This window comes from Echinops telfairi, unplaced genomic scaffold (assembly GCF_000313985.2).
Source record: "Echinops telfairi isolate 266 unplaced genomic scaffold, ASM31398v2 ScPeMD7_60;HRSCAF=208, whole genome shotgun sequence".
Lineage (NCBI taxonomy): Eukaryota > Metazoa > Chordata > Mammalia > Afrosoricida > Tenrecidae > Echinops > Echinops telfairi.
Genome location: NW_022103958.1, coordinates 43,445,484 through 43,467,971, shown reverse-complemented (window position 1 = coordinate 43,467,971; position 22,488 = coordinate 43,445,484). Strand labels below are relative to the sequence as shown.

The following is a 22,488-nucleotide window of genomic DNA, read 5'->3' as shown; positions in this document are numbered from 1 at the left end:
GCCCCGGTGGTGCAGTGGTTACGCATGGGGCAGCTAACAGCAAGGCCAGCAGTTCAAAACCACCAGCCGCTGTGTGGGAAAGACGGGGCTTTCTCCTTGGGTACAAAGTTAGTCTCAGAACCCCACAGGGACAGCTCTACCCTGACCTACTGGGTCACTGTGCATTGGCAGCGACTTGATGGCAGTAGGTTCGAGGCCATTCTCACCGCACCCAGGCACCCAACTGCCTCTAACAACCCTACAGCTCCTCTCAGCCCCTGACCTTCAGACGAGCTTCTCCCTTCATCCTGTCTACCATGTTCCTTGACCTGGAGTAACTCCCCTTGTCCAGATCCTTCTTGGTCTGTCTCCTTCCTCCTTTGGCCGCTCTGACTCAGCCTGAGATGTCTGATACAATTTTGCTTCCTCAAAGGGGACCTTCTGACCCCTTCATGTAATGCAGCTCCCCCGGCCTTGCCACTCTCATGTGACACTTGGCACATCTGGGAAGGACCTGTTTGTGTGCAGACACCATGAGGACCCTAGGGGCAGTGTCCTCCTTAGCTCCCTGGCTCTGTCCCGGAAGATAGCTGATGACAGACTACAAGGAGCGGGTGTGGGGCACACAGTGTTGTCCAAACAGGCACCGCACCGGGGGTTTGTCAGTGAAGGCTCCTCAGGGGAGTGGAGATGGGCAGCTATTACAGTTCAATCATTCACCTCTCAGGATCAAATGTCTGGATGCAGTGGGCGCCGCACCTCTGGACACTGCCAGCTTGACCAGGCCACTCCGACGCCCACCGGAGCCCAGGCCCGAGGGAAGAGGCAGCTGCAGTCCTCACCTCGTTGCCGGCCCCCGGCAGGAAGGTCTTCACTTTGATGGTCTTCCCGGGGGCAGGGAAGGGTGACTCCATGAGGCTTCTCATGAAGGGATAGACCAGGGCGGCAGAGATCCCACGCCGGCGCTCCACCTCGTCCAGGACCTGTGCCCACCACCAGCAGCCCCAGGAGGAGGGGCATCAGGGCACTGCCCTTGCCCAACTCCCCGGCCCAATGCTGCCGGTCAGGACGACTGTCTTGCCTGGGTCTTCACACTCTGCTTCCTCACTTCTGGGACCCCACTGCCTGCTCTGCTCCCCCCAGTGGGTACCCGCCTCTGTCCTCAGGAGCCAAGCACACGGAGGGGCAAAGGAAGGGATTATAATAACCCTGTGAAGTATCTCGCTCAGCCCTCCCCCAGCCCCTCTCCACCATGGTCTCCGTCCCCAAGGGCTCCGGCTTCGCTCTGGTGAGCAGACATGGGCAGTGCGAAAGCTGGGGACATGCCAGCTGGCTAGGTGAGAGCCAGGCTTGGGAAGGAGGAGGGTGTCAGAGAGCGAGCTTGTACTCGCTCTGTCCTCTCTCTTCCATCACACCCATGTACGTACGTACATCTGTACACATGCACACGCACACACGCAGGTGATTTTCTCTTCTGAGCTGGCTGCAGATACTCCAAAGGGAGCTAGCTGTCCGCTGTGGGGAGGGGAGAGGAGGGAGGCAAGCCTGGAGCCCTCTTACCTTGGAAAACAGGCCGAAGCAGCCAAGGCGGCTGATGACGCAGTATACCTCTGGCAACCGAGGTCCCTTCCCACTTGGCTGGGCAGGGGCGCGGAGGGGAGGGGGAGACAGACACAGAGAATGCTGATTACCATGGGTGACTCCTTCACCTGGAGACTGAGGAAGATTTGTGCCTCTTCCAGACCCCTGTACTTTTCCACCAGGCCGAAAGGCAGCCTCTGCTAAGGCTTCTAGTCAGGGTGCTTCCGCTCCCACCAGGCTCCACACGGGCTGCTCCCAGTGCTGGGGCGGGCAAGGCAGAAGCACTCCAACGGAGACTACGGGGCGGTCCATGGCGTTCCAGCCTTCGGGCTAGGGTCCCAGGTAATCAGAGGACTTGTGGTAATGAGAGGGACTCGTGTTCGTTCTTAGAAGCAAGACACAGCCTTGTGCCCACCCTACTACCCCACCCCTCACCTTTTCACCCCTGGGGGGCACATTCTGAAAAACATCCCTTTTGGGAACTGCTCTTTTTGCCATTCCAAGAGGGCAAGTAGAAAACAGACAAGGAAAGGGCACTCCGTTTTCTCCGCGTCTCTGAGGCTTAGGACTTTACAAACAAAATGAACTTGTGATAGTATGCCCATTTTATAAATGAAGAAACTGGCTTCAGAAAGACGATGCCATCTGCCCAAATCTAAATACTGGGAATGTATGCATGTAGCAAGGGGGAGCCCTGGTGGTGTACTGGTTATGTATTGGGCTGCTAACCACAAGGTCAGCGGTTTGAACCTGTCAGCCGCGCCGTGGGAAAAAGATGAGGGTTTCTGAGACCCACAGGGGCAGTTCTACCCTGCCCTACAGGGACACTGGGTGGCCGTGTTTTCATTTTGTCTTGTTTCCCCTTTTACTGAGCAAATAAGAACAAGCTCCCTGGCCGGGAGCCCCCATGCGCTGGGCTCAGTCCATCCACTCCTTCCTCCAGGGTGGCAGGGCTCTAGGGCTGCCCCTGGGCCAGAGATCAGAGGGCCTGGCCAGGCTGCGAGGAGGGGGAGGGGGAACGGGCAGAACAGCAGGTGCTGGCCCCCCTGGCCCCTCGTGCAGGCTGCTAAGCAAATGCAGATGGGGCTATTTCAGTCTCCAGACCTGCTGGCCACACGTCACCAATCTAAAGAGAAGTCAGAATCTGTTTTTGTCCATATTAGGCCTGAAACTCGCTCCTCTCTGCCCCCCCCCCCTCCACGAAAGGCCCAAGTGATTAAATCAAGTATGTGGGATTTGGGTTAGAATCATTGTGTCCAATCTGCAGGAATGCCGAGCTAGTGCCAGCCCCCTTGGCGGGGACCCAGCCCAGCCCTCTCTGTGCACGCCAGGACAAACAGAGGCTTCCCTGGGGGCGGCAGGCCCTCCCTCTGCAAGGGAGCAGCAGAGCGGCCTCTGCTCCTGCACAGGCAACTCTGGACGCCCGGGGGATGCAGGAGGGCTAGCCTCCACCTGGTGTGGATATGGCTCTGCAGTTCCACAGCCCCACTCCCGGGCACCTGATGGCCAGACACCTGAGAATGCACACTAGCCGCGGGGTGCCCCAAGAGCACCTGACTGCTTCTGTTCTCCCTGGCGGTTTGATCTTGGACAAGGCCTTCCACCTCCCGGTGTGTTTCCTGAGCTAGAGACTGGCAGAGCAGACCTCCTGAGCTGCTTGTCCTCAGGAGGAAAGAAAATGCCTCCGGACAGCACCTCACCTGTCGCACCAAGTCCAGTCCCCCTCACTGTGGCCCATATACATGCAGAGTTTGTGGGGCCCGGGACCCCTCAGGAGATTGCCACATCTTGCTCTCCCGTCCGTCCCTCAGGATGGAATGGAGCCACCAACTTTTGGGCGAGAAGCTGAACTCATGAGTATTTGCATGAAAACGGAAGTCTGCTCTTTGTGTTTTTCCTGTCTCAGCTGAGGGTGCAGGAGCCCGGGTGGTGGAGAAGTTACACGGTGGGCTGCTAACCATAAAGACGTTCGGCAGTTCAAAACCACCAGCCACTCCTCGGGTCAAAGATGAGGCTTTCTACTCCCGTAAAGAGTGACAGTCTTGGAAACGCACAGGGGAAGTTCTGGTGGGCTCAGCTTGATGGCAGTGAGTGACCACGTAACTTCCTCGATCAGACACATGTCCATCTCATCCCATGCCTTCAGCATGGCACTGAACAGGTACCTAACATGGTGGTGAGGAAGTCTCTACTCCAATCTACTAATCTAATGTGCTCTCTTCTCTCTCTCTCTGCTGGGGCAACAGGATCCTGCAGAGGTTCTGACCAGCAACCACCCAGAGTCCAAAAGTCCAAGGAAAATGAAAAACAAATATCGGCAAAGTGTGAAAAAAGAAAGGATAGCTCAGGAAGCCACAGCCCAATCCCGCCTCTTCTTGGCAGACAATCTCATCCTAGTCAACGCTGAGGGGCCACTCTGGGCTGGGCCCTGCTGTCCCAGGAGGGCACCAACTGTGAATGGGTGTGTTGGGGGGAGTGGGAAGCTCAGGACAAGGGGCAGACTGGAGTTGCAGAAGGACACACAGGCACTCAAATGCCACGGGGCCCACCCTGGCCTGCCAGCCCCCAAGGACTGGATTGCCCCACTCACCAGTAAGCGCCTGCAGTAGCCAAAGCGTCGGCTGCCGTCCTCTCCCGTCAGCATGAAAGAAAAGGTCTCGCTGGAACAGGGAAGGGTCGGATTCAGGGGTGCTATCAGAGGGGCGGAGCAAGTCCCCAGGAGAACAGAGACTGTCATAGGGCAGACTGGGGGAGGAGGGGGGGCAGAAAGTGAGGTGAAGGGCCAGGCTGCTGCAGAAGAGGAGGGCTGGACTAGGGTGGGCCCACTCAGCTGGCCACTGCTGTGGGAATGAAGAAGCTGGCCCCTGCAGGGCTCACCTGCTATACTCTGACACGGGAAGCCAGTCCTTGGCGTCGGGAAAGCAAAACTGGGGAATGGCCTTGAGCCTCTCCTCTGCCTCCCGCATCTGCTTGGTGGGTCGGTCCAGCTGTGGGGAAGCGGAATACGGGGAGCAGACAGACAAGTGATGACATGGAACATCCCCCGGGGGACCGAGATGTCATGCTACCAACCAGCATGCCTCTCAGAAACCCGCTCACAGCGCTGACACACAGGCCTGCATGTGGGTCAAATCATCACCCACCAGCAAATACCGAGTGTGCGAGCTCTTCCCAGGTGCCCTCTGGTGCCGAGGCTCCCACCGTGTGAGACAGGGGACAAGGCAGGTCAGCAGAGTGACATAATGAAGGAGGCCATTTCTCAGGGTGCCGCTAAGGGAATCAACTAGGTGACGTGGCAGCGGGTGGGGCAAGCAGGACTTGTCCTGCCTGAGCAGAGACGCAGGACTGAGGGAAAGAGGGGCAGTCTGGACAGAGACGGAGGGGAGGCCAGACTGGCAGTCTGGTGGTGAGCGGGGCAAGGTTGGGAGGAAAGAAGGTTGGGGAGGGCGCAATGGAAAATGACCGCTCCTGGTACACAGGCTTTTTTGGGGGGATAGTGAACATGCTCTCAAGTTGCAGCAGGTGAAGGATGTATGACTGTGTGAGGATCCCAAGAAACCATCTGGTATACACTGAACATGGGTGACCTCTTTGTTGAGGAAACTGGCTCTCAATAAAGCTGCTGAGAGCAGGGGTCTATCCTGAGCACCTCCCCACCCCCGGAATGAGCAGGGGGCCAAACCCACAGCATCTAAAAGCCCCCTCTGGCCGCCCTTGGCAGAAGGGAAGGGGGCCCAGGGGTGTGGCTGCTGGGTGCACGGGATGGCTCTAGGGCTGGGTGGCTGGAGGGATGTGGGGGGGGCTGACCTTGGGAAACTGGTAGGAGACTTCTGGGAGGTAGGTGTTTCGGGACGGCTTCTTCTTGAGGGACACCACCACAAAGTACTCAAACAGCTCCCGCTCCTGCCACTCCAGCAGCTCCAGCTCCAGCGTCCTGTAGCTGGGCGCACGCTTCAGCATCGACTGGATGTGGACTAGGCGCTGCGTGTGGGCTGGGGGCAGGCCACACGTCAGGAGGCAAGCAGACTGGCCCCTCGCTTTCTTTTCCCACCTAAGCCCCCCACTGCAGCCCGACTCAGGGTGCCCGCTCTGTGGTTCTCCTGTGATGACGTGCACCTGGCCTGCCCCATCCCGTCTAGGGAGCAGTACAGGCGTGAGGGGCCCACACCTACACAGATACTACGCTAACACAAGAAGCTACTGGCCTGGTCCGACTGAGCTCCTGAGGCTGAGCCAGGGCTCATAGCAGCACTTCAAAGCCAAACAAAATTTGAAAATGTACTGCCATCAAGTTGCTTCCGACAGGACAGGGTAAAGGGCCCTTGTGGGCTTCCAGGATTGTAACTGTTTCTAGAAGTAGAAAGCCTTGTCTTTCCCCCAGGGAGCGCCTGGCAGTTTCAACCTGCTGAACTTGTGGTTAGCAGCCCAGTGCATAAGCCCTCTGCTGCCAGGGCTCTGGGCAAATGCAGGGGCAAGTCACTGGCACTCACCCCACCCCTGCCTATATACCAACATAAGACTAGAAGGAACTGAACACCTTGAGACCCTACCAAAGTCCGTGCACATGGGTCCTTCCTCAGTCTGTCCCCAGGTCCCAGGTGGACTTGCCCACTTGCCCGGGGGACCCGGGGGAAAGAGGGAAGGAGAAGCAAGCTCCCCAACACTCCCCCATCTAGGATGGCCTCGGCAGGGCTTCCTAAGGGCCCAAACAGATCTGTTCCAGCCCTGTGAGGTGGAGGGGTTCAGTACCTTTTGAGGAGATGGAAGGAAGTCTTCCTCTCTGAGGGCTGGAGAGACAGGCGGCCTTACTACCCCCAGAGGCCCAGAAGAGGCACCTCTGACCCTCCAGAATCTAGCACCCACTTCCCGTGGGCAACAGCTTGGGCAGGGTACACAGCGTCATCGGGTTTATTAAGTCTGGGTCAAGAGATGTCTGGCTGTCCCATACAGCACTAAGCACCAATGGCTCTGGGAGCTGGCTTCCCTAATGCTCCCTGATCTGCTGGACCACCCTCCTCTTCGGACCAGGCCCGGTGGGGACACGGGAAGCACGCGTGCCGTGTGCGGAGGAGGGAAGGCTGGTTCCCGCAGGCAGGGCTGAGAGAAGATTGCTCCGGGAGAGCTGAGTGCTCACCTTTGAACCTGTCGTCTGAGTCGCTCTCACTTTCACTGTTGTCATCTGGAAAAGCAAGGACAAGCCCGCTGAGCCCCGCCCCCGGCAAAGGCTGTCCACGCCCCTCCCGGCTCTTCTCCAGAGAGAAGGGTCCAAACCTCCTCTGGGATCCTGGGGGCCCATGGCCAGCGTCTCTGAGGTCGCTAACCCATAGAAAAGCCTCTCAGGTCCTGATCTGGGTGGGAAAGGGCTGAGGACTTGGGCTGATGAAGAGGCCCACAGGACTGGAACCAACCCAAGGGTCCTGCCCTCCTGGAGGCCCAGGACTGAAATCGGAAACGGACCACAGAACTCCATAAGCCGGGCCTCTCCTTTCACCAGACGCAGGTTCCCACACCCACCTCCAGGCTCCGGTCTCTCTCTGGCCCGCCCTCCTAGGTGGCCACTTCCCAGCAGGGCTCGGCCCTCCTGCAGTGGCCCAACGGAGTTAGCTGAAGCCGGTCCCTGCTCCTAATGGGCAGGGGCCCCAGACTTGTGACAGCGCTCAGGCGTCCACGCCTACCTCTCAGCGACGCCGTCTCAATGCTGGACATGGAAAGCTTTTTCAACCTCCTCTTCCCCCGCTTGGCACTGTAGATGGAGTTAATTCTTTGGACAAGCTGGGGGAGGGAAGCAGGAAGGGTGAGGTGACCCCAGAACCAAATACCCCTACTTCCAAGGTGCTAATTAGGGGCCTAGCTTTCTGTTGCTGATGCAAGCTTTCTGTGTCCACCCCGGCCCCCTCGCTGACCCCCGCCCCTCCAAACCCCTGCCCCACCACCTTTCCCCATCCTGGTCCCCCAGCAGGCCTGGTATTAAGACTCACTGGCCATGCTTGGGAGCTCTCCACTGACTAGCCTCTGACAAAGACACGACACGGTGTTAGCTCCCAGAGGAAGAAACTGTGATCCAACGAGACAGGGCAGGAGCTCCTGGGTCCCCAGAGTCACTGAACGAACTGTCTGGGACAAAGAGCTGCTACCAAAGTCAAAACAGGAACAAGGATTCCAGCCTTTCCCCTCTGGGTTAGGACCTGGGGCCCGGACAGGAAGAAGTTTACTTCCCAATATACCCACCAGCATTGTTTGTGGGCTAAAAATACCACTAGGTTAAATCCTGCTGCTTTGGGCTGAGTGGGGCTCAGGCCCCTGCTGCCCTGTGCACAGCGGTGCTGAAAAGTCTCGGCTCTGCAAGTTACAGAATGGAAGACTACGGCTTCGGTCTTGGGTTCTTAAGCGCCTGGAATGTTTACGGGTGCATGGATAGCCCCCTCCCCCCAAGCTCACAGTCACTTGCTACTGGGCTTCACTACTGGGGAGCCTCCATGGTCTCGTTGTTACATTGCAACTCACTGCCGTCGACAGCCCGTGCCGACTCCTAGCGAGCCTATAAGGAGAAGGTCTGACTGGCCCCTGCAAGTTTTTGAAACTGGAATTCTTTTTTTTTTTTTTTAAATCATTTTATTGGGGGCTCTTACAGCTCTTATCACAATTCATACATCTATCCACTGTGCCATGCACCTTTGTACATATGTTGCCATCAGCATTTTCAAAATATTTTCTATTTGAGCCCTTGGTATCAGCTCATTCCCACGCCCATGCCCCCATGAACCCTTGATAATTTATAAATTATTGGGTTGTTTTTCATGTCTAACACTGACTGCTGTCTCCCTTCACCCACTTTTCTGTTGTCCATTCTCCTGGGAGGGAGTTATATGTCGACCATTCTGATCGGCTGAGACTGGCACGGGAGTAGAAAGCACGGGCCGAGCCCCAGGAATCCATGAATGTGTCTGTGTTACTGAGAACTAGGTGGCAGAAAGAGGCCAGCCCACAGACCTACAGTTCATTCAAAGAGAACCGAGGAAGCAGGGCCGACCGGGGAGGAGAGGCAGGAGAGCAGAGCTGGCTGCCTGCCCGCCCACCTGCGAGGCCCCAGCTCCATGTGGGGAAGCAGCTACCTTGGGGATGCGGCGGGCCCGGCGGCTGGACAGCAGCTCGCTGGTGGTGCTGAAGCTGTCCTCATGGAGGCTGGAGGGGGAAGACGGCAGGCTCAGCTGAGCCAGCAGCAGCATGTCATCCTGGCTGTGCCTCTTAGGTAATCGTGGCAACCGATGACTCTTCCTTTCTGACCAGTTCCCACCACGCAGGGACTGGCTGTTGGGCTTTGAGGAGAGCTGGCATGGGGGAGAGGGCAGGGAAGAGGGACTCACCACAGGTGCCTTGGCCAGTCTCCACCTGTGGGGGTCTGGCGTTGGAAGTCAAAGGCTGGCACCCCTGGGCTTTCCTGAGCCCGGGTCATACCGTTTCTTTCTATCCACCCCACCCGCCTTCGTGACTGCCCAGCCGAGCAGGGCTATCGGAGGTACCGGCCTTCCCACAGCAAGGTCGGCTCAGCCGCAGCCCGAGACCAAGGACACCGCTCTCATCCGAGTGAGAGGAGAAGGCACGGGGAGCATCCTGGGGGCTCCTCCTGAGCTTTGGGGCAGAGCTGAGATTTGGACTCATTAGCGAGTTCAGAAGACAAAGTCAGTCTTGTTCTGCAGCCCACTCTGCTGAGCCATCCTGGCTGTGGGCCCTTCCCTCAGGGAGAACACAGAGGCTCTGGACACAGAGAGCCAAAGCCCAGGGAGGGAGGCCTCGGGCTCAACTGACCTCCTCACCCCCCGGGTCCTGGCCTGTGCCTGTGCCCATCTCTCCACTGCTTTCTGCTTCTTTCCCTCTAGAAGGACCCCTTCAGCACAGGGCACCTTCCTGCTTACAGGCTCCTATGCACAGCCTGCAGTCAGGCCTCCCTATGGCACCTCCATCTGGACTGGCCTCTCCCCTCATCACTCTTCCGCAAAGCTCCTTCCTCCCCACCCCTCCATTTCCTCTCCCACCCAATTAGTCTGGCAATACACAGTCAATGGGAGCCTGTGTGAACCGAGCACATGGCAAAGGTGAATGCTTTATACAAACAATCACGTCATTCCAAAGGCCGAGGAAGAAACACTTGTTATAAACTTCCAGGTCCCTCTGTGCACAGGGAGAACTAGAGTTGCCCGGATAAGGCGAAGGGTCCCCAAGGAAAATAGCAAAGATGGTCAGAGTGAGCTTCCCCTCCATCCTCATGGCCCCCATACCATTGCAAACAAGAACAGGGCAGAGGGAAGTCACAAATCCAGGCCCCCTTGACTTTGCGCTTTTCTCCCTTTGCGTTCTCTCTGTCCATTCCTCCAAGGGTCATCCCTATCCTCCTCTAGAGCACTGGCCCCGGGGCTGGCAGACACCAGCCTGGCTCTCCAAATCGGATCGTTGGGGCCTACACCTGGCCCCTAAATGCTAGGACTCAGGTCATGCCTGCAAGAGCTGGGAAATACCAAAACTCTAAGTAGGACCAGCCAGAGCCCTAGCTTCCTTAGAGAAAGGGAGGGGAGAGAACAAGTCAGGAGACAGCAGGGAAACCAGGCTTAGCTTTGTAGCTGAGGGCTCGGGAAAGGAGGGGAAGGATACGACATCACTGCGGACAGGATAGGATGGAGGCTCTGTCATCCCCGAAGGAAATCTCCAAGCACAGAGCTCTCCCCTGGGGCCCCTTATGCCAAGCACTCAGACCACAACAAACCTTACTGCCATCAGTCAGTTCTGACTCACAGCGACCCTTCAGGGCAAGGTAGAACTGCCCCTGTGAGCCTCTGAGACGATAACTCATTACAAGAATAGAAAGCCTCTGCTTTCTTCCATGGAGTAGCTGGTGGTTTCAAACTGCTGACCTCATGGGGAGCAGCATAACCCTGTGCCACCAGGCACTGGTGAGGGGGAAAAGCCTGAGAAGGCACTGAGCCCAAGCCCTGGGAGGACAGGCCCCATGGCGGCCATCGTGCTGACACCGCAGGCCTAGCGGGGCTGCCATTACCTGGGTGGTGGCGGTGTTGTACTTCCTGTCCTGGGGACTCCACATCCTGTGCAGAGCGTCTATGGAGTTCTCAGGCAGCTGCTGGGACTTCCGACCTGCCCTTCTGCTCTTTATGTCCACATCCTCATATGGATTCTCCTTGGGCAGATCTCCTGCAGAGGGGGAAAAGCTAGATGAAGGAAAGAAAGCGCATGCGCGTGTGTGTACACACACACACACACACACACACACACACACACACACACACACACACGCAGGAGCAGAATTCTTGTGAACCAAAGGGGATGGCTTCTGCCTGGCATGTGGCTGCCTGTCTGCAGTGAGGCAGCTACAGACAGAGACCGGCCCCAGGTCCAGAAGCTGAACACCCCCCCATGCCCCTCTCCCCGCCCCTCCCAGTTCTGCTCAGCTTCGTCTGGACTGTTTTATATATTCAGGGATTGCACAAGACTGGCTCCGCTAGCTACTCTTGCCTGTGCCCAGCCAGAGGACACAGCCAACACCAGGAATCTTTCCTTGGCTCCACTTCCCGTGCAGGGAAAGCTGCCGGAATGGACACGCAGCTCAAGGTAGGGCAGGCTTTCCCAGGCTACACAGCGCACAGCTGTCCTTTTTCCGGCCCTCGCCCAGAGAAGCAACTTTTGGGGATGGGCGTGGAGACATTCTTCCACAAATCTAGGGAACTCCAGGGAGCAGGGCTTGACCAGCTCTCCCTCCCGCTGGCTGGATTGTTCGGTGAGCCTTCTGGGGGTTTCGTCTGGTTCACTGAGGTCACTCCAGCACCCAGATCAATGAGTAAGTCTACGCACTGCAGTTTGCTCAGTTACGACAGTGTCTGACTCTACCGCCGACCTTAGCAAACAGAGGACAACCCCTGCTTCTCTCTGGGGTTAAAGGCTCCTTCTGAGAGACACGGCATGGGAGAAAGTCTTGACACGTGTCTGGGAGAAGGAGCGTGAGGAAGGTCTTGCTTCCTAAGTCCCTGGCAGTAGGGACCACAGTGGTGCTCCCAGAAGAATCTCAGAGACGTTCCAAGTTCAAAGCAGGGTCCCTGCCCCAGGAGAACACAAGACTTGGAGGGGAAAAACCCTCCTCCTCTGCGGCATCCTCCCCGACCCAGGCCTGGGTTTTTCTACAACACGCTAACCAGAGTCAGGTCAGTCCTGGCTCAATCCTGGCAGCAGACACAGTGACAGGGTCCATGAGGTCTCGGAATAAATAGAGCCCTGTTACCCACCCCTACTCCTTCCTTCCCTTCCTTGTCTTTTCCAGACCACCCCACCACACACACACACACACACACACACACACACACACACACACACTACCACCACCCTGGCTGCTACCGCCACTATTTGGAACTTGTAGTGACCAGGCCTAGAACCGGGTATTTCAGGAGGTGAGAGAAAGGCTCACACCAGTGTCTCACTGTCCAGTAGTAGGACCAAGCCTGGTGACCACTGAGCCCCAGGCCTGCCCTACCAAGCACCCTGGCTGTGTCTCGTACCCACACAGCACAACTGCTCAGACCCCATTGCTCAGGGAGCTGGGGCATGACAGAACTCCAGGACTAGAAGCAAAGGCTGCTGGGAGACCAAGTGTTCCGGGAACAGAGCACAGGAGAAAACCTAAGCCTTACAGGTTAACAGAGTCGTCAGTTTTCAAAGCTGAGATTCCTTCCACTGTGGCCTCTCCTCTCTGTAGTTGTTGGTTGCTGGCGACAAGATTCCGACTCATATGCAGACCCCCTGCGTGCACAAGAGAAACGCTGCCCCGGGGTGTCAAGGTTGTGACTTTTAGAAACAGACTGCTTGACTTGTCTTCCTCAGGTACGTCTGGGTGGGGTTAAGCTGCCAGTCTTTTGGCTGCGAGTCAAGCATTTCAACCTTCACACTAGCCAGGAATGGGACCTATGTGCTTACTCTGAACTTGCCAAACCGTGGCCTCCAGTCCATCTGACTCACAGCCACCCGACAGGACCCAGTGGACCGGCCCCCAGAGCTTCCAAGATCGTAATCTTTACAGGAACCGACTTGACCCTGCGGGTGGGCTGCGGGGCTCCCACGGACTGATGACCATCGGTGAGCTTAGGAGCTACCCTTTGGGGAAGCGGCACAGGGACTCGGGCATAGCTCACTGGACTGGAAGAGGGCAATATACATTGATGGGTCAAAAACGGGTTGGGAAAGGATCTGGGACTAGAAGAAGTTGATTCCCAAACACTAGGCTGAGTCCATAGCAACTGAGCAGATCTCTGTAACTCACTCAGGCTGTTAAAATGACTTGTCTCCATTCCAGAACCCTGACTAAGCAGAGCTGGCCCTGGCGGCCGCGCTGCAAGAATACAAATCTCAAACCTGGCATCCCTGCACGTTGGTCTCCAGCCTCCCCGAGGCCAGGCACACTGGGAGTGATCAGGATGGACTGCCCACTTCTTGGTTCCTCCCCAGTATATGCCCTATAGGGGATAGCGGCCAAGAATGGGGGGCTGCCGGGAGACACTTTTCCTGCTCCCTGGAAACAGGCCCAGAGCAGCACTATCCAGATCATGGTAGGAACAACATTTATTACAAGCTCGGTGGAGTCCAAATTCCTTGGCCCGGGTGACCAGCCTACGTCGGTATCATCATCCCCTGACCTACAGGAAGACCGTGCCCCAGCCTTTTGAATCAGCCCCAGCTCCACTGACATTGACATTTGGGGCTGCATCACTCTGGCCTCTCCCCACCAGATAACATGACAGCCACCAAACGTGTCCGGGGGATGACACACAACGCTGCCCCCCTAATGCAGAGAACCAATGCTTTAGATAGGTGTGTTCCTCCTCTCCACTTTTCATCTTTCCCCCCAATCTAAGCTTTTGGTACCATTGCAAAACCCGAGGGCTTGGGGAAACACCGCAAGAGATTGAGGTCCCCAGAAGCACTAGATGTACCACATCCCTGCACGTCCAAGGCACCGCGGGGGAAATGCTTGGGAAGATGCGGGTCTCGGGGCCAGGGGTGCCTCTGGCAACCAGACTTCGGCAAAGCCTGGGGTACATGCTCTTCCTGCCCAGGCCTAGTCCCTGCCTCTCTGTCCTCCAGCATCCTCTCCGATATAACCAGGCCACTTGTCATTTCTCCAGGAAAAGACTGCTGGCCCCTTCCTCTGCCTTATCTGGGCCCCTTCACAGTTGAGCCCCAGCTTCCTGGCCCTTCTGAGCTGCCTCAAAGAGATCTCCTGAGCAATTTCTCTGGGCAGCAACAGTGCCCAGCAGGTAGGGATGCGGCAGACACCAAGCAGGCTCAGGGTGGAGAGTCCTGTGTCTCAGAACCTTGCTAAATGGAACCTGCTGAGTGCAAACCCTGAGCAAAGGCCTTGAACTAGAACCGGAGGGGTGAGGTGGGGGAGGTGGTTGGGGAGCAGTCCTGAGGACTGCCTTGAGGGAGCAGTGGGCAGCTTCACCACAGTGTAGGCAGACGATGGTGCAGGGGCATGGATGATTGGCAGGAAGCCGGGCCAACCACAGAACTTTCACCAGCATTCCTGCCCAGCTTCCTCAAGGGAGCGCCACGGTGCCCTTGAAGGAGGTCAAAGGAGGAGGTTCTCTTCCATGAAGGACTGGCCCTGCGCAGCCCCATCCCATCAGCCTCCAGCTGGGGAAGCCAGAGGTTGCGGCCTTTCCCAGCTTTGCTGATGAGATAAGGGACAAGGGCATCGCCAAGAATTCCTGTTTTGCACTCTTCTGAGGGGGTTGTCAAGACTCAAAACTTCTCACACTAATCCTCCTCTGGAAGCATCCAGCCCTGCCCAGTCCTGCTTCTTCCCCAGGCGCCTTATGGTCATTTGCCACATATGGAAGAACCATCTGGGGAGGGAGGGGGCGGGTTGCACACACACAGGCACTGAGCATGCTCCAGGGCCCTAAGTCTGGCTCACACCCACAGCTAGGGTAGTGGGGGGCCTGCAGCTGCCTCTTGACCTTCCCCTCTTCCAACCCATTGCTTCTCTTGGTTCTCCGCTTCTTCGCGCTCACACATTAGAGTAGGAGCCCAGCTCCTCCCAACCACGGGTGGCCCATCAGCTGGGCACTCTAACGGACCAGTTATTGTCTGAACCCCTCACCCTGAAAGCCCTGCACCCAGGTCCCCTGGACCTCCCTCGGTCATTCCTTTTCTCCATCCTGGTGGGTGCCCCCTGTTCCTCACTGGCTTTCCCAGAGAGAGGAAGACAAGGGAGTGGAGAGAGAGAGAGAGAGAGAGAGAGAGAGAGAGTGTTTGGGAAGCTGTGCAGTACAGGCCCACTGGCTCTGCTCCCTGCTCGCATCCCACTCAAGTTCCTGGAAGCTCTCTCTGAATCCCAGCTAGCTGATGGGAGTGGGGATCTCTGCAGGGATGCAGCGCAGGCTCCCTGGTCAGGCGCCGAGGCCACTCCACATAACTCCCTCACAGGCTGCTTCCCTGGGTGCATTTTTTAGTGTCAGCCTCAGAATGGAAATAATTATGAAGCTTTGTAGAATACCAGCATAACAGCATCTTCCAGGGCCAAGGTCAAGTTGGACAAGCGAAAATGAACAGCTCCAGGAAGCAGCAGGACAGCAGGGCTCCTTTGAGCTCCCCTCTTGCAAAGTAGGAGGATACACCCCGGCCTGCTGCGCGGTGGCCCTCCCCAGCTCCCCAGGCATCGTGCCTGGTGTGGGAGGGAGGCCAGCAACCTCGCAAAGGCCCCTCGTTGAAGCCCCGTCCTTCAGAGAGAAGACATGCTGGCCTCTGGGTCAACTGGCCCCTAGTCTCGTAACAGACACGGCACTCCCATCCAGTGAGAGAACAGCCAAGACGCACGATGGAGAGTCAGCATGGGCTCTCTGCCTCCCCCACAGCCCCCACATCATGCTCCCTAAAGGCGGTGGCTTTCTCTCCCTGTGGGAATGAGGCAGCGCAGCACATCTGCAGGGCACAGGAGCCACTGTACCCTCGGAGTGCAGGCGGGGCCAAGGCCAGCAACGGGGCTCCTGGGAAGTCAGAGCCACTGGTCAATCTGAGGCAAGAGTGAGCGACATCACCCTTCAACAAGGGCCCTTTTCTTTAGGGGAGGAGAAAGGCGGGGTGATCAGAAACCAACAGATGAAAAATATCCTCCCTTGAGTTTCACTCCAGCCTTCCGGGGCTGGTCAGCACAGGACACTGCCCAGGCTCAACGCTGAAACCCACTCCCACCTCCCTCCTCACAAGCCTGGCGCAAAACTCAAAACACAGATGCCATCTGCCAGCAGTTCTCAACCTGTATGTCGTGACCCCATGGGGGAGGGGGACACCGAACGACCTTTTCACAGGGGTCACCCGATTCATAACATGGCAAAATGACAGTGATGAAGTAGCAACGAAAATAATTTTATGGTAGGGGGGGTCACCACCACATGAGGAGCTGTATTCAAGGGTCTCGGCATTCGGAAGGTTGAGAACCGCTGCCATATGCTCTTTACCGCCGGCCTGGGTCACTCCCTGCCCTGCTCCCTACGCAATACTCCGAAGACCCAGCGCGGGGAGCAGTGAAGGAAGATGCCACCACTCTGACCTTGCAGCCCGCATGCTACCTCTATGCAACGAGATGGCTAGCTTTTACACGGCCTTTCTTGACATGGTCATAATTCCCACCCAAGGGGTCATGCGACTATGCCAACAAGATGCGTGTGGCACCGGCAGGGAATTGGACAGCTCGGTCATAATGCAAGTGAGGTGCATGGCACCCTTGTCGGGGATAAGTCCATGCACATGAGAGGCAGGAAACCCTTGTGGGGATCTGATCCACTCTGCCGTCCCTGTGGGCTTAAAGAGAGAACCAAGCCTAGAGTCAAGATGGAAAGTGGGGATCTCGCTACGAAGAGCTGCACATGTGTGTGTCGCAGCTGGAGTCCCTGCACTGAGAACCTCCTAGGCCAGCAGGCACAGAGAGCAGGCTGCACCCTGGGAGATGGAGAGAAGCGGCGGCAAGACAGCAGCAGAACGAGGAGACTGACAAGAGATGGGGCACACTTCCCGCCCACAGGATGAGGAGGCCACAGAGTGCCAGCCCACAGAGCATGCCAGCTGAGCATGTTCACTGGAAGTGGCTTGATGGCGGGGTGGGGTGTCTCTGGGCACTCACTGGCAGAGCCAAAGAGCTTTGTGAACACTGCCCTGAGCGAGGCAGAGGCCAGACTTGAGAGGCCAAGCACCAGAGAGAAGTCTGCAGGCTGGCTGAGACGAGGCTGCCCTGATCAGAGAACTGTATCCCTCGAGTCCGTCCTGGAACTATGAACTGTGACTTCCCGAATCAATGCCTTCATTGTGGGCGCTACCCACGGGGTCTTTGAGGCTATTACAAGGAATTTCGTGAACCCGGCAGAAAAATGGAGAAGGCCGTAGGGGAGATGGCTGGTGTCAGAACTTGTAAGGAAATTGGAGGGTAGAGGGCTGTCGGAACCCTCTACCGACATCAGTCTTGGGCTGATGTCGAATGGTTCCCGGCTCTCCACTCCCTCGTGACTTTCAGACAAGGTCACACAGTGCCTGCCTCTGGGCCACTTGACACTGCGGTTCCCCTACCCAAGATGCACATCAGCTTCTCCTCCATTATCAGACCCCGCCCCCGCCCCAATGCCACGTCCCAAAGCTGAAGGCCCCTTTTCTAACACACAAGGAGGCCAAGGCTTCTCTCTGCCTTTTCACACTCACCGACTTACGGAGGCCTAGAGGACACTTCTTGTCGCCCAGAACAGTACTTCCCAAATTCTTCCCCTAGACACTGGCCCCAGCCCACTCCCCCCACCTCCCCCCGCAAAACCCAACCCTCCACCAGTCCTGGCATCCCGGAACTCTCGACAGGGGGAATGGTCGGAGGGGGTCCTTTTATTTCAGTGAGTTGATGCAAAACCATCCTCCCATGGGAACCCCTGGGCAGTGGGAGAATAGTGAGGACCATCGTGTTGGCAGTTCCTGGTCCTGCGGGAGGAGATAACCAAAAATCCCCAGGCCCCTGCCCCCTCTGCAGCCTGCAGAAGCTACGCTGGGTGCTGCTAAGGGCTCTGGGCAGAAGACAGTATAGCGTGTTCCAAACGAGAGAGAGGACACGTGCCCCCACAAAGGGAAGGCAGAAGAGTGGGAGGTCTGATCCCCACGACTGCAGCCCTCAGCTGCGGTCTTTCCACACGTGGTCAGGAGGGAAACCCTGCCCTCTAGACCCTTCTGCTTTTACCCCCAAGGGCATCCCTGGCACGGCACCGTTGGCCTGGTGACACACTATACACTGTGCCAGGAAGGCAAAGCCTCAGGGCATCTGAGCACTGCTACCATGCTGCCCCGGCAAGTCACCAGGCGGAAACTACAAGAGTAGCGGCTCGGACGACATGGGGCAACGGATGGCCCTCGGCTGTTTGATTGAGGGACAGGCGCCCAGTTGTTTTCCTGTGGCCTCTTCGCTCTCTCTGCACGTGACCTGAGACCGCTTTCCCGCCTCCAGGCCTGAGAGAGCCAAGGAGATGGGGTGCACCTCAGTGCCCAGCACCCAGTTTCTCTCCCCTCCGTCCACCTCCACTGAGATCGGCACTTCACCTGAGCAGATCTGAAGCTCCAGGGCCGGGGGTGAGGGCACAATGGAAGTGAATGCCCAGATCAAACTCCTGCGTGCCCACCCCCGCAGCTCCCCCCTTGTGCGAGACAACACGCCCTGCCTCTTTGGCATAGCTGCCCTCCTTCGGAGGCTGTGACAGTCCGGAGCTGTATTTCCGGCGGGCAGCCTGAGAAGATACAGGGGACTTTGAACACGTTGCCAGGAGAGACCAGTCCCGGAGAAGGGCATCAGGCCCAGCAGAGTAGAGGCAGCAAAAACGCAGAAGGTCCTCCGTGAGAAGGACTGACACCGGGGCTGCAATAACAACAGCGGGCTTGAGCACAGGGACCCGTGTGAGCGTGGTGCAGGACCGGGCAGGGTGTCTGCTCACCCTGCACACCGACTGGGGGCACCTAACCTCGACAACGTGGATCCCAGAGCGGCTTTGGATTTCCGTCCATTCAGGAGCCAGACTCTAATCACGCAGCAGCTCAGTCTTTACTTCCGCTGATGCCCATTTGCTGTGGCAGTCTCCCCAAAGGGGGGGGCCACGTCTCTGTGCGGTGAATGAGGTGGGACCCGTGTGTCTTCCTCATGCTCGCCCCCAACGCCCCGAGAGGTGACCCAGCCCCTCCCCCTCACCTCAGCCACTGCTTACCCACAATATCCTCGTAGGCATTCTCTTCTAAAGTGCTTTTGGATCCAAACTTGGGTTGGCTCTCAGTCCCATTCTCAGTGGGAGAAGAGGGGTACAGGGATTGGAGACTGGACGCGTCCTCAAACTCTAAGGATTTTCTGTGGGTCACAAGAGCAAACGTCATTCCAGTTAGGTCCCAGCCCTGCTCCTTTAAGGGCTGGTCTTGGGCAACAGCAAACATCAAGCGGTCCTTTTCACAGAACTAGTTACCCTAAGTAAAATTTGGAGACGGAGCCACTCCATTCACCGCTCACATCAAGAGATGGTCCAAAAGGCCGTGATGATGGGCCTTACCCCTGGGAGTGCTCATACCAAGAGCAACCGTTAACCCAAAAGGGTGGTATGTGTCCGATGCTGCCACCTGCTTTACCTGCGGCATCTCATCGGTCCTCGCAGGGTCCACCAGAAATGGTCCCACTTTATCAATGAAGAACTCGAGGCACACAGAGACGAAGCAGCAGAGACAAGACCTGCCCGGCGGTCTGACTCCAGACCCCGAGCTTCCAACTCAACTTGAGTCACAGGGCATCTCCTCCTTGAGAACTCCTTGCCACGGCCACAGCAACTGAGTGCTGGACTCTGCCTCCGGAGTCTCACACCCTGTGCACTTGCGTCCCAGCCAGGGACCTGGCTCCTGTTCGCAGCCGGGGCTAAGGGCGCCACATTGGCCTGTCTAGGGCACGGAGGGGCGACTAAAAGTGTGTGGTGTGTTGAAGCAGGAATAAATCTGACCCCTTCTGAGGTGGGGCAAGCACAATTTGTAGTTGAAGCTACTTCTGAGCCCCCGCTTACCCGTAGCTAGGCGCTGGCTCCTTTGCCATGCCCTTAGGAGCCCGTCGCTTTCCCCTTGAGCTAGAGCCCATCAAGACCACGGCTTGTTTGTCCTCAGCCTCAGCCTCCAGACCCACAGTGCTCTCTACTCCTTTCTTCCATCAGGGAGGTGTCTGCCCCAAACCACAGCCTCTCCCTCTCCACAGCAGGTCTAAAGCAGGCTTCTGGAAAGGAGGGGAAGGCAAGGTACTATCTCCTCTCACCATGGACTCCTTTCGCTTCTTCCAGTGCCGTCAGACTATTTGCCAATGAAACCCTTCCTCTCTCGTTGACTCAACAGCTCGCTCTTCCAGAGAATCCTGAGGGGCCACATCTTGTTCTCGGCTGGCCTGGCCCCACATCAGCCAGCAACCCAAGCAAACACGCCTCCTGCTGGTCCTAATCTCCTTCCTCCCTTGGCCTCTGCGACCTGCTCTTCTAGTTTTCACCCACCTCTCTGGCAACTGTGAGAGATTCTCCTTTTCCACTGTGTTTCTGACTCTGCCCCTTCTGGCGGGGTGGGAGGGTGGGGGGCAGTTACCCCGAGCCATCTCAACCTTGAAGATTCCCAAGTCTCTGTCTTTGGGCCCAGACATAGCGAGATGCCCAAGGGCTGAATGAAGTCGCTCCCAAAGGTTGGTCCATGGCCCTCTGCTGGTCTGAGACCAAGTTTCCACTTGTTCACCGGTCACCACTTCTGCAAGTGGCTCTCCTGTCCACAGATACGAGCCCAATCATATTTAGTCAAATGAACCTTGAAAATCCACTGGAGGATTCCATAGAAGGGACACACACACACACTAACCTAGGGCTAATGCATGGGCAGTCCTCAGGTTACATGTAGCTATAAACCAACCCCCTTAAGACCTATTGTATTCAAATTTTGAAGGACATACAATTCATAACAAATGGGCACTATTTGTTACATGCCTCCAAACATGACTATTATGTTTTATTACTGTGCTATTATGTCAAAATGTTTTAGTGTATCTGGAAGTGTTTATTACAGCATAATGGTCACGTGTTGAGCTGCTAACTCTGAGGTTAGCAGTTTGAAACCAGATAAGGCTTTCTACCCCAGTAAAGAGTTACACTCTCGAAAACCCACGGGTGGTTAGTTCTACCCTGTCCTGTAGGGTCGTCATGAGTCAGAACTGACTCAATGGCAGTGGGTTTGTTTATAAACAGTACCTCATTATTCCAACTTACATACAAATTTGACTTTAAAATAGAACTCACTCATAAGCCGGGGACTGCCTGTAGTTATTTTCTTTCCCATATTTTTTAACAGGTTCCTTGTTTGAAAACCAGAAGAGTATCTGGGTTTTAAAAAAATGTGTATGAATCACGGACCTGGCACAGCCATTGGAACTTCCCACCTGGCTCCTTAGGGAGGTAGCAGGTAGAACAGCCTGCACTCTCAGACATCCCCATTTAAATTTGCTGATGTAACTTGCACATGAAGTGGCTCCAGCATATATGGTATACACGCGTGTATAGGTGGGAGGTAAATCAAGGCTGATATGCTCTCTCTAGCCCCTTTCTTTTACTTCATCCCATGAATGGCTCTTTGCTCTTCTCAGTGGAGCTCTGCAACTCACCCTCCCACCAGCCCTCCCTCACGCCGCCGCGCTGTAACGGAGCAGCTCCCATTCAGATCTTTCCTCTAAACGGCATCACAGCATCGGTGACTGATCGGGGCCCCATCTCCTGCACCAGACTGTTAACTCCTGCCTTGAGAGGAAGGGCCACGTCTCTTTGGCCTCTGTGTCCCCTGCCCCAGCACGGGGCGTGGTTCTCAGCAGGCTTGGGGTGGGGTTTTTAGAAAGGATGAACACGAAGGAGGGAACTCTCTGGGCAGGCTGTTACAGAGTTGAAGAGCCGTGAGCGCCTTGGAGAGGGACAGAGCCCGGGATCACCCTTAGCCAAGGGCCAGGGGTGAACATCCGTGATTTCTTCCTCTCTGCACACGGCAGGCAAGTTTACCCTTGAGATACGCTGGATTCCGCCTAATGTGTGCAAATGGGCTGAAGAATCCCAGAAATGAGCCATGACCCTGAATGTTCATCTGACCCGGTGAAATCGAGGGGCTGGGGGGGGTGGGAGAGGGGAGACAGATCTTCGGAAGAAAGCTGGCGCACGGCCTACCCCAACTCAGAGAACAAGGCAGCTTTCAGCTGCCACTGTGCATTGTGGAGATGGCCACAGCTAACTAGACATGGGGAGCCCAGAATCAGAACTGCTGAAACTGGCCCGAGAGCCAACAGAAGCCACCGCGGACCCAGGGCACTCCTGGGCGTGGCCAAGCAGCAGGTGAAATGTCCTCTCGCTCCATTTGAGTGTCCTAGTTCAGATCTGCCCCAGGTCCTAGAGGCCCAGGGGTCTGTGTGGCCCAGAAGCTCTCAGGAGAGAGACTAGATGTCAAGTGTGTCGACACTACTGTGTGACGGCAGGCAGTGTTCACAGTATGGTTAGCTCTGATTTCTAACTGTGGCATTTCAGGTAGTGGAGCGAAAAGCCCACTAGTCCTCGGGGGACCGCCTCCCTGGAAACAACAGAGGTGCTCAGCCCGCTCAGACAGCAGTGTCAGCCCACTGCACTGGAAGAAGGGTTCCCTTCCCTCCGGCCACTCCTGCTCAAGCATCCTGTGATCAGCAGAGCTGTCACACGGTCCCTATCACAACTCCCACCTCCCTCCGAGGGGCTGGATGCCTCTGAGCTGAGAAAACACTGTGTGCTGAGACACACGGCTCTGCTTTGGTAAAAAAAAACCCACGCGCTCGGCTACAAGGCCCTGCGGGGG

General features: G+C 56.7%; 1 protein-coding gene across 8 annotated transcripts in view; it reads right to left on the bottom strand.

Moving 5' to 3' along the window:
• The window catches only part of DENND2B (DENN domain containing 2B), a 201,060-nt gene that overhangs the window by 9,909 nt on the left and 168,663 nt on the right, over positions 1–22,488 (bottom strand). For 4 of the 8 annotated variants that reach the window (XM_045290875.1, XM_045290876.1, XM_004716392.2 and 1 more), the window contains exons 3-12: positions 18,837–18,973; positions 10,610–10,761; positions 8,673–8,888; positions 7,236–7,332; positions 6,695–6,739; positions 5,368–5,552; positions 4,438–4,547; positions 4,151–4,220; positions 1,540–1,617; positions 822–962 (exon numbers count right to left, since the gene is read on the bottom strand). In XM_045290875.1, the coding sequence (XP_045146810.1) occupies positions 822–962; positions 1,540–1,617; positions 4,151–4,220; positions 4,438–4,547; positions 5,368–5,552; positions 6,695–6,739; positions 7,236–7,332; positions 8,673–8,888; positions 10,610–10,761; positions 18,837–18,973 (1,231 nt within the window). Of the gene's footprint in view, positions 1–821; positions 963–1,539; positions 1,618–4,150; positions 4,221–4,437; positions 4,548–5,367; positions 5,553–6,694; positions 6,740–7,235; positions 7,333–8,672; positions 8,889–10,609; positions 10,762–12,248; positions 12,329–18,836; positions 18,974–22,488 lie in introns of those variants that run through there. The other 4 variants (XM_045290880.1, XM_045290879.1, XM_045290878.1 and 1 more) reach the window with 2 other exon arrangements.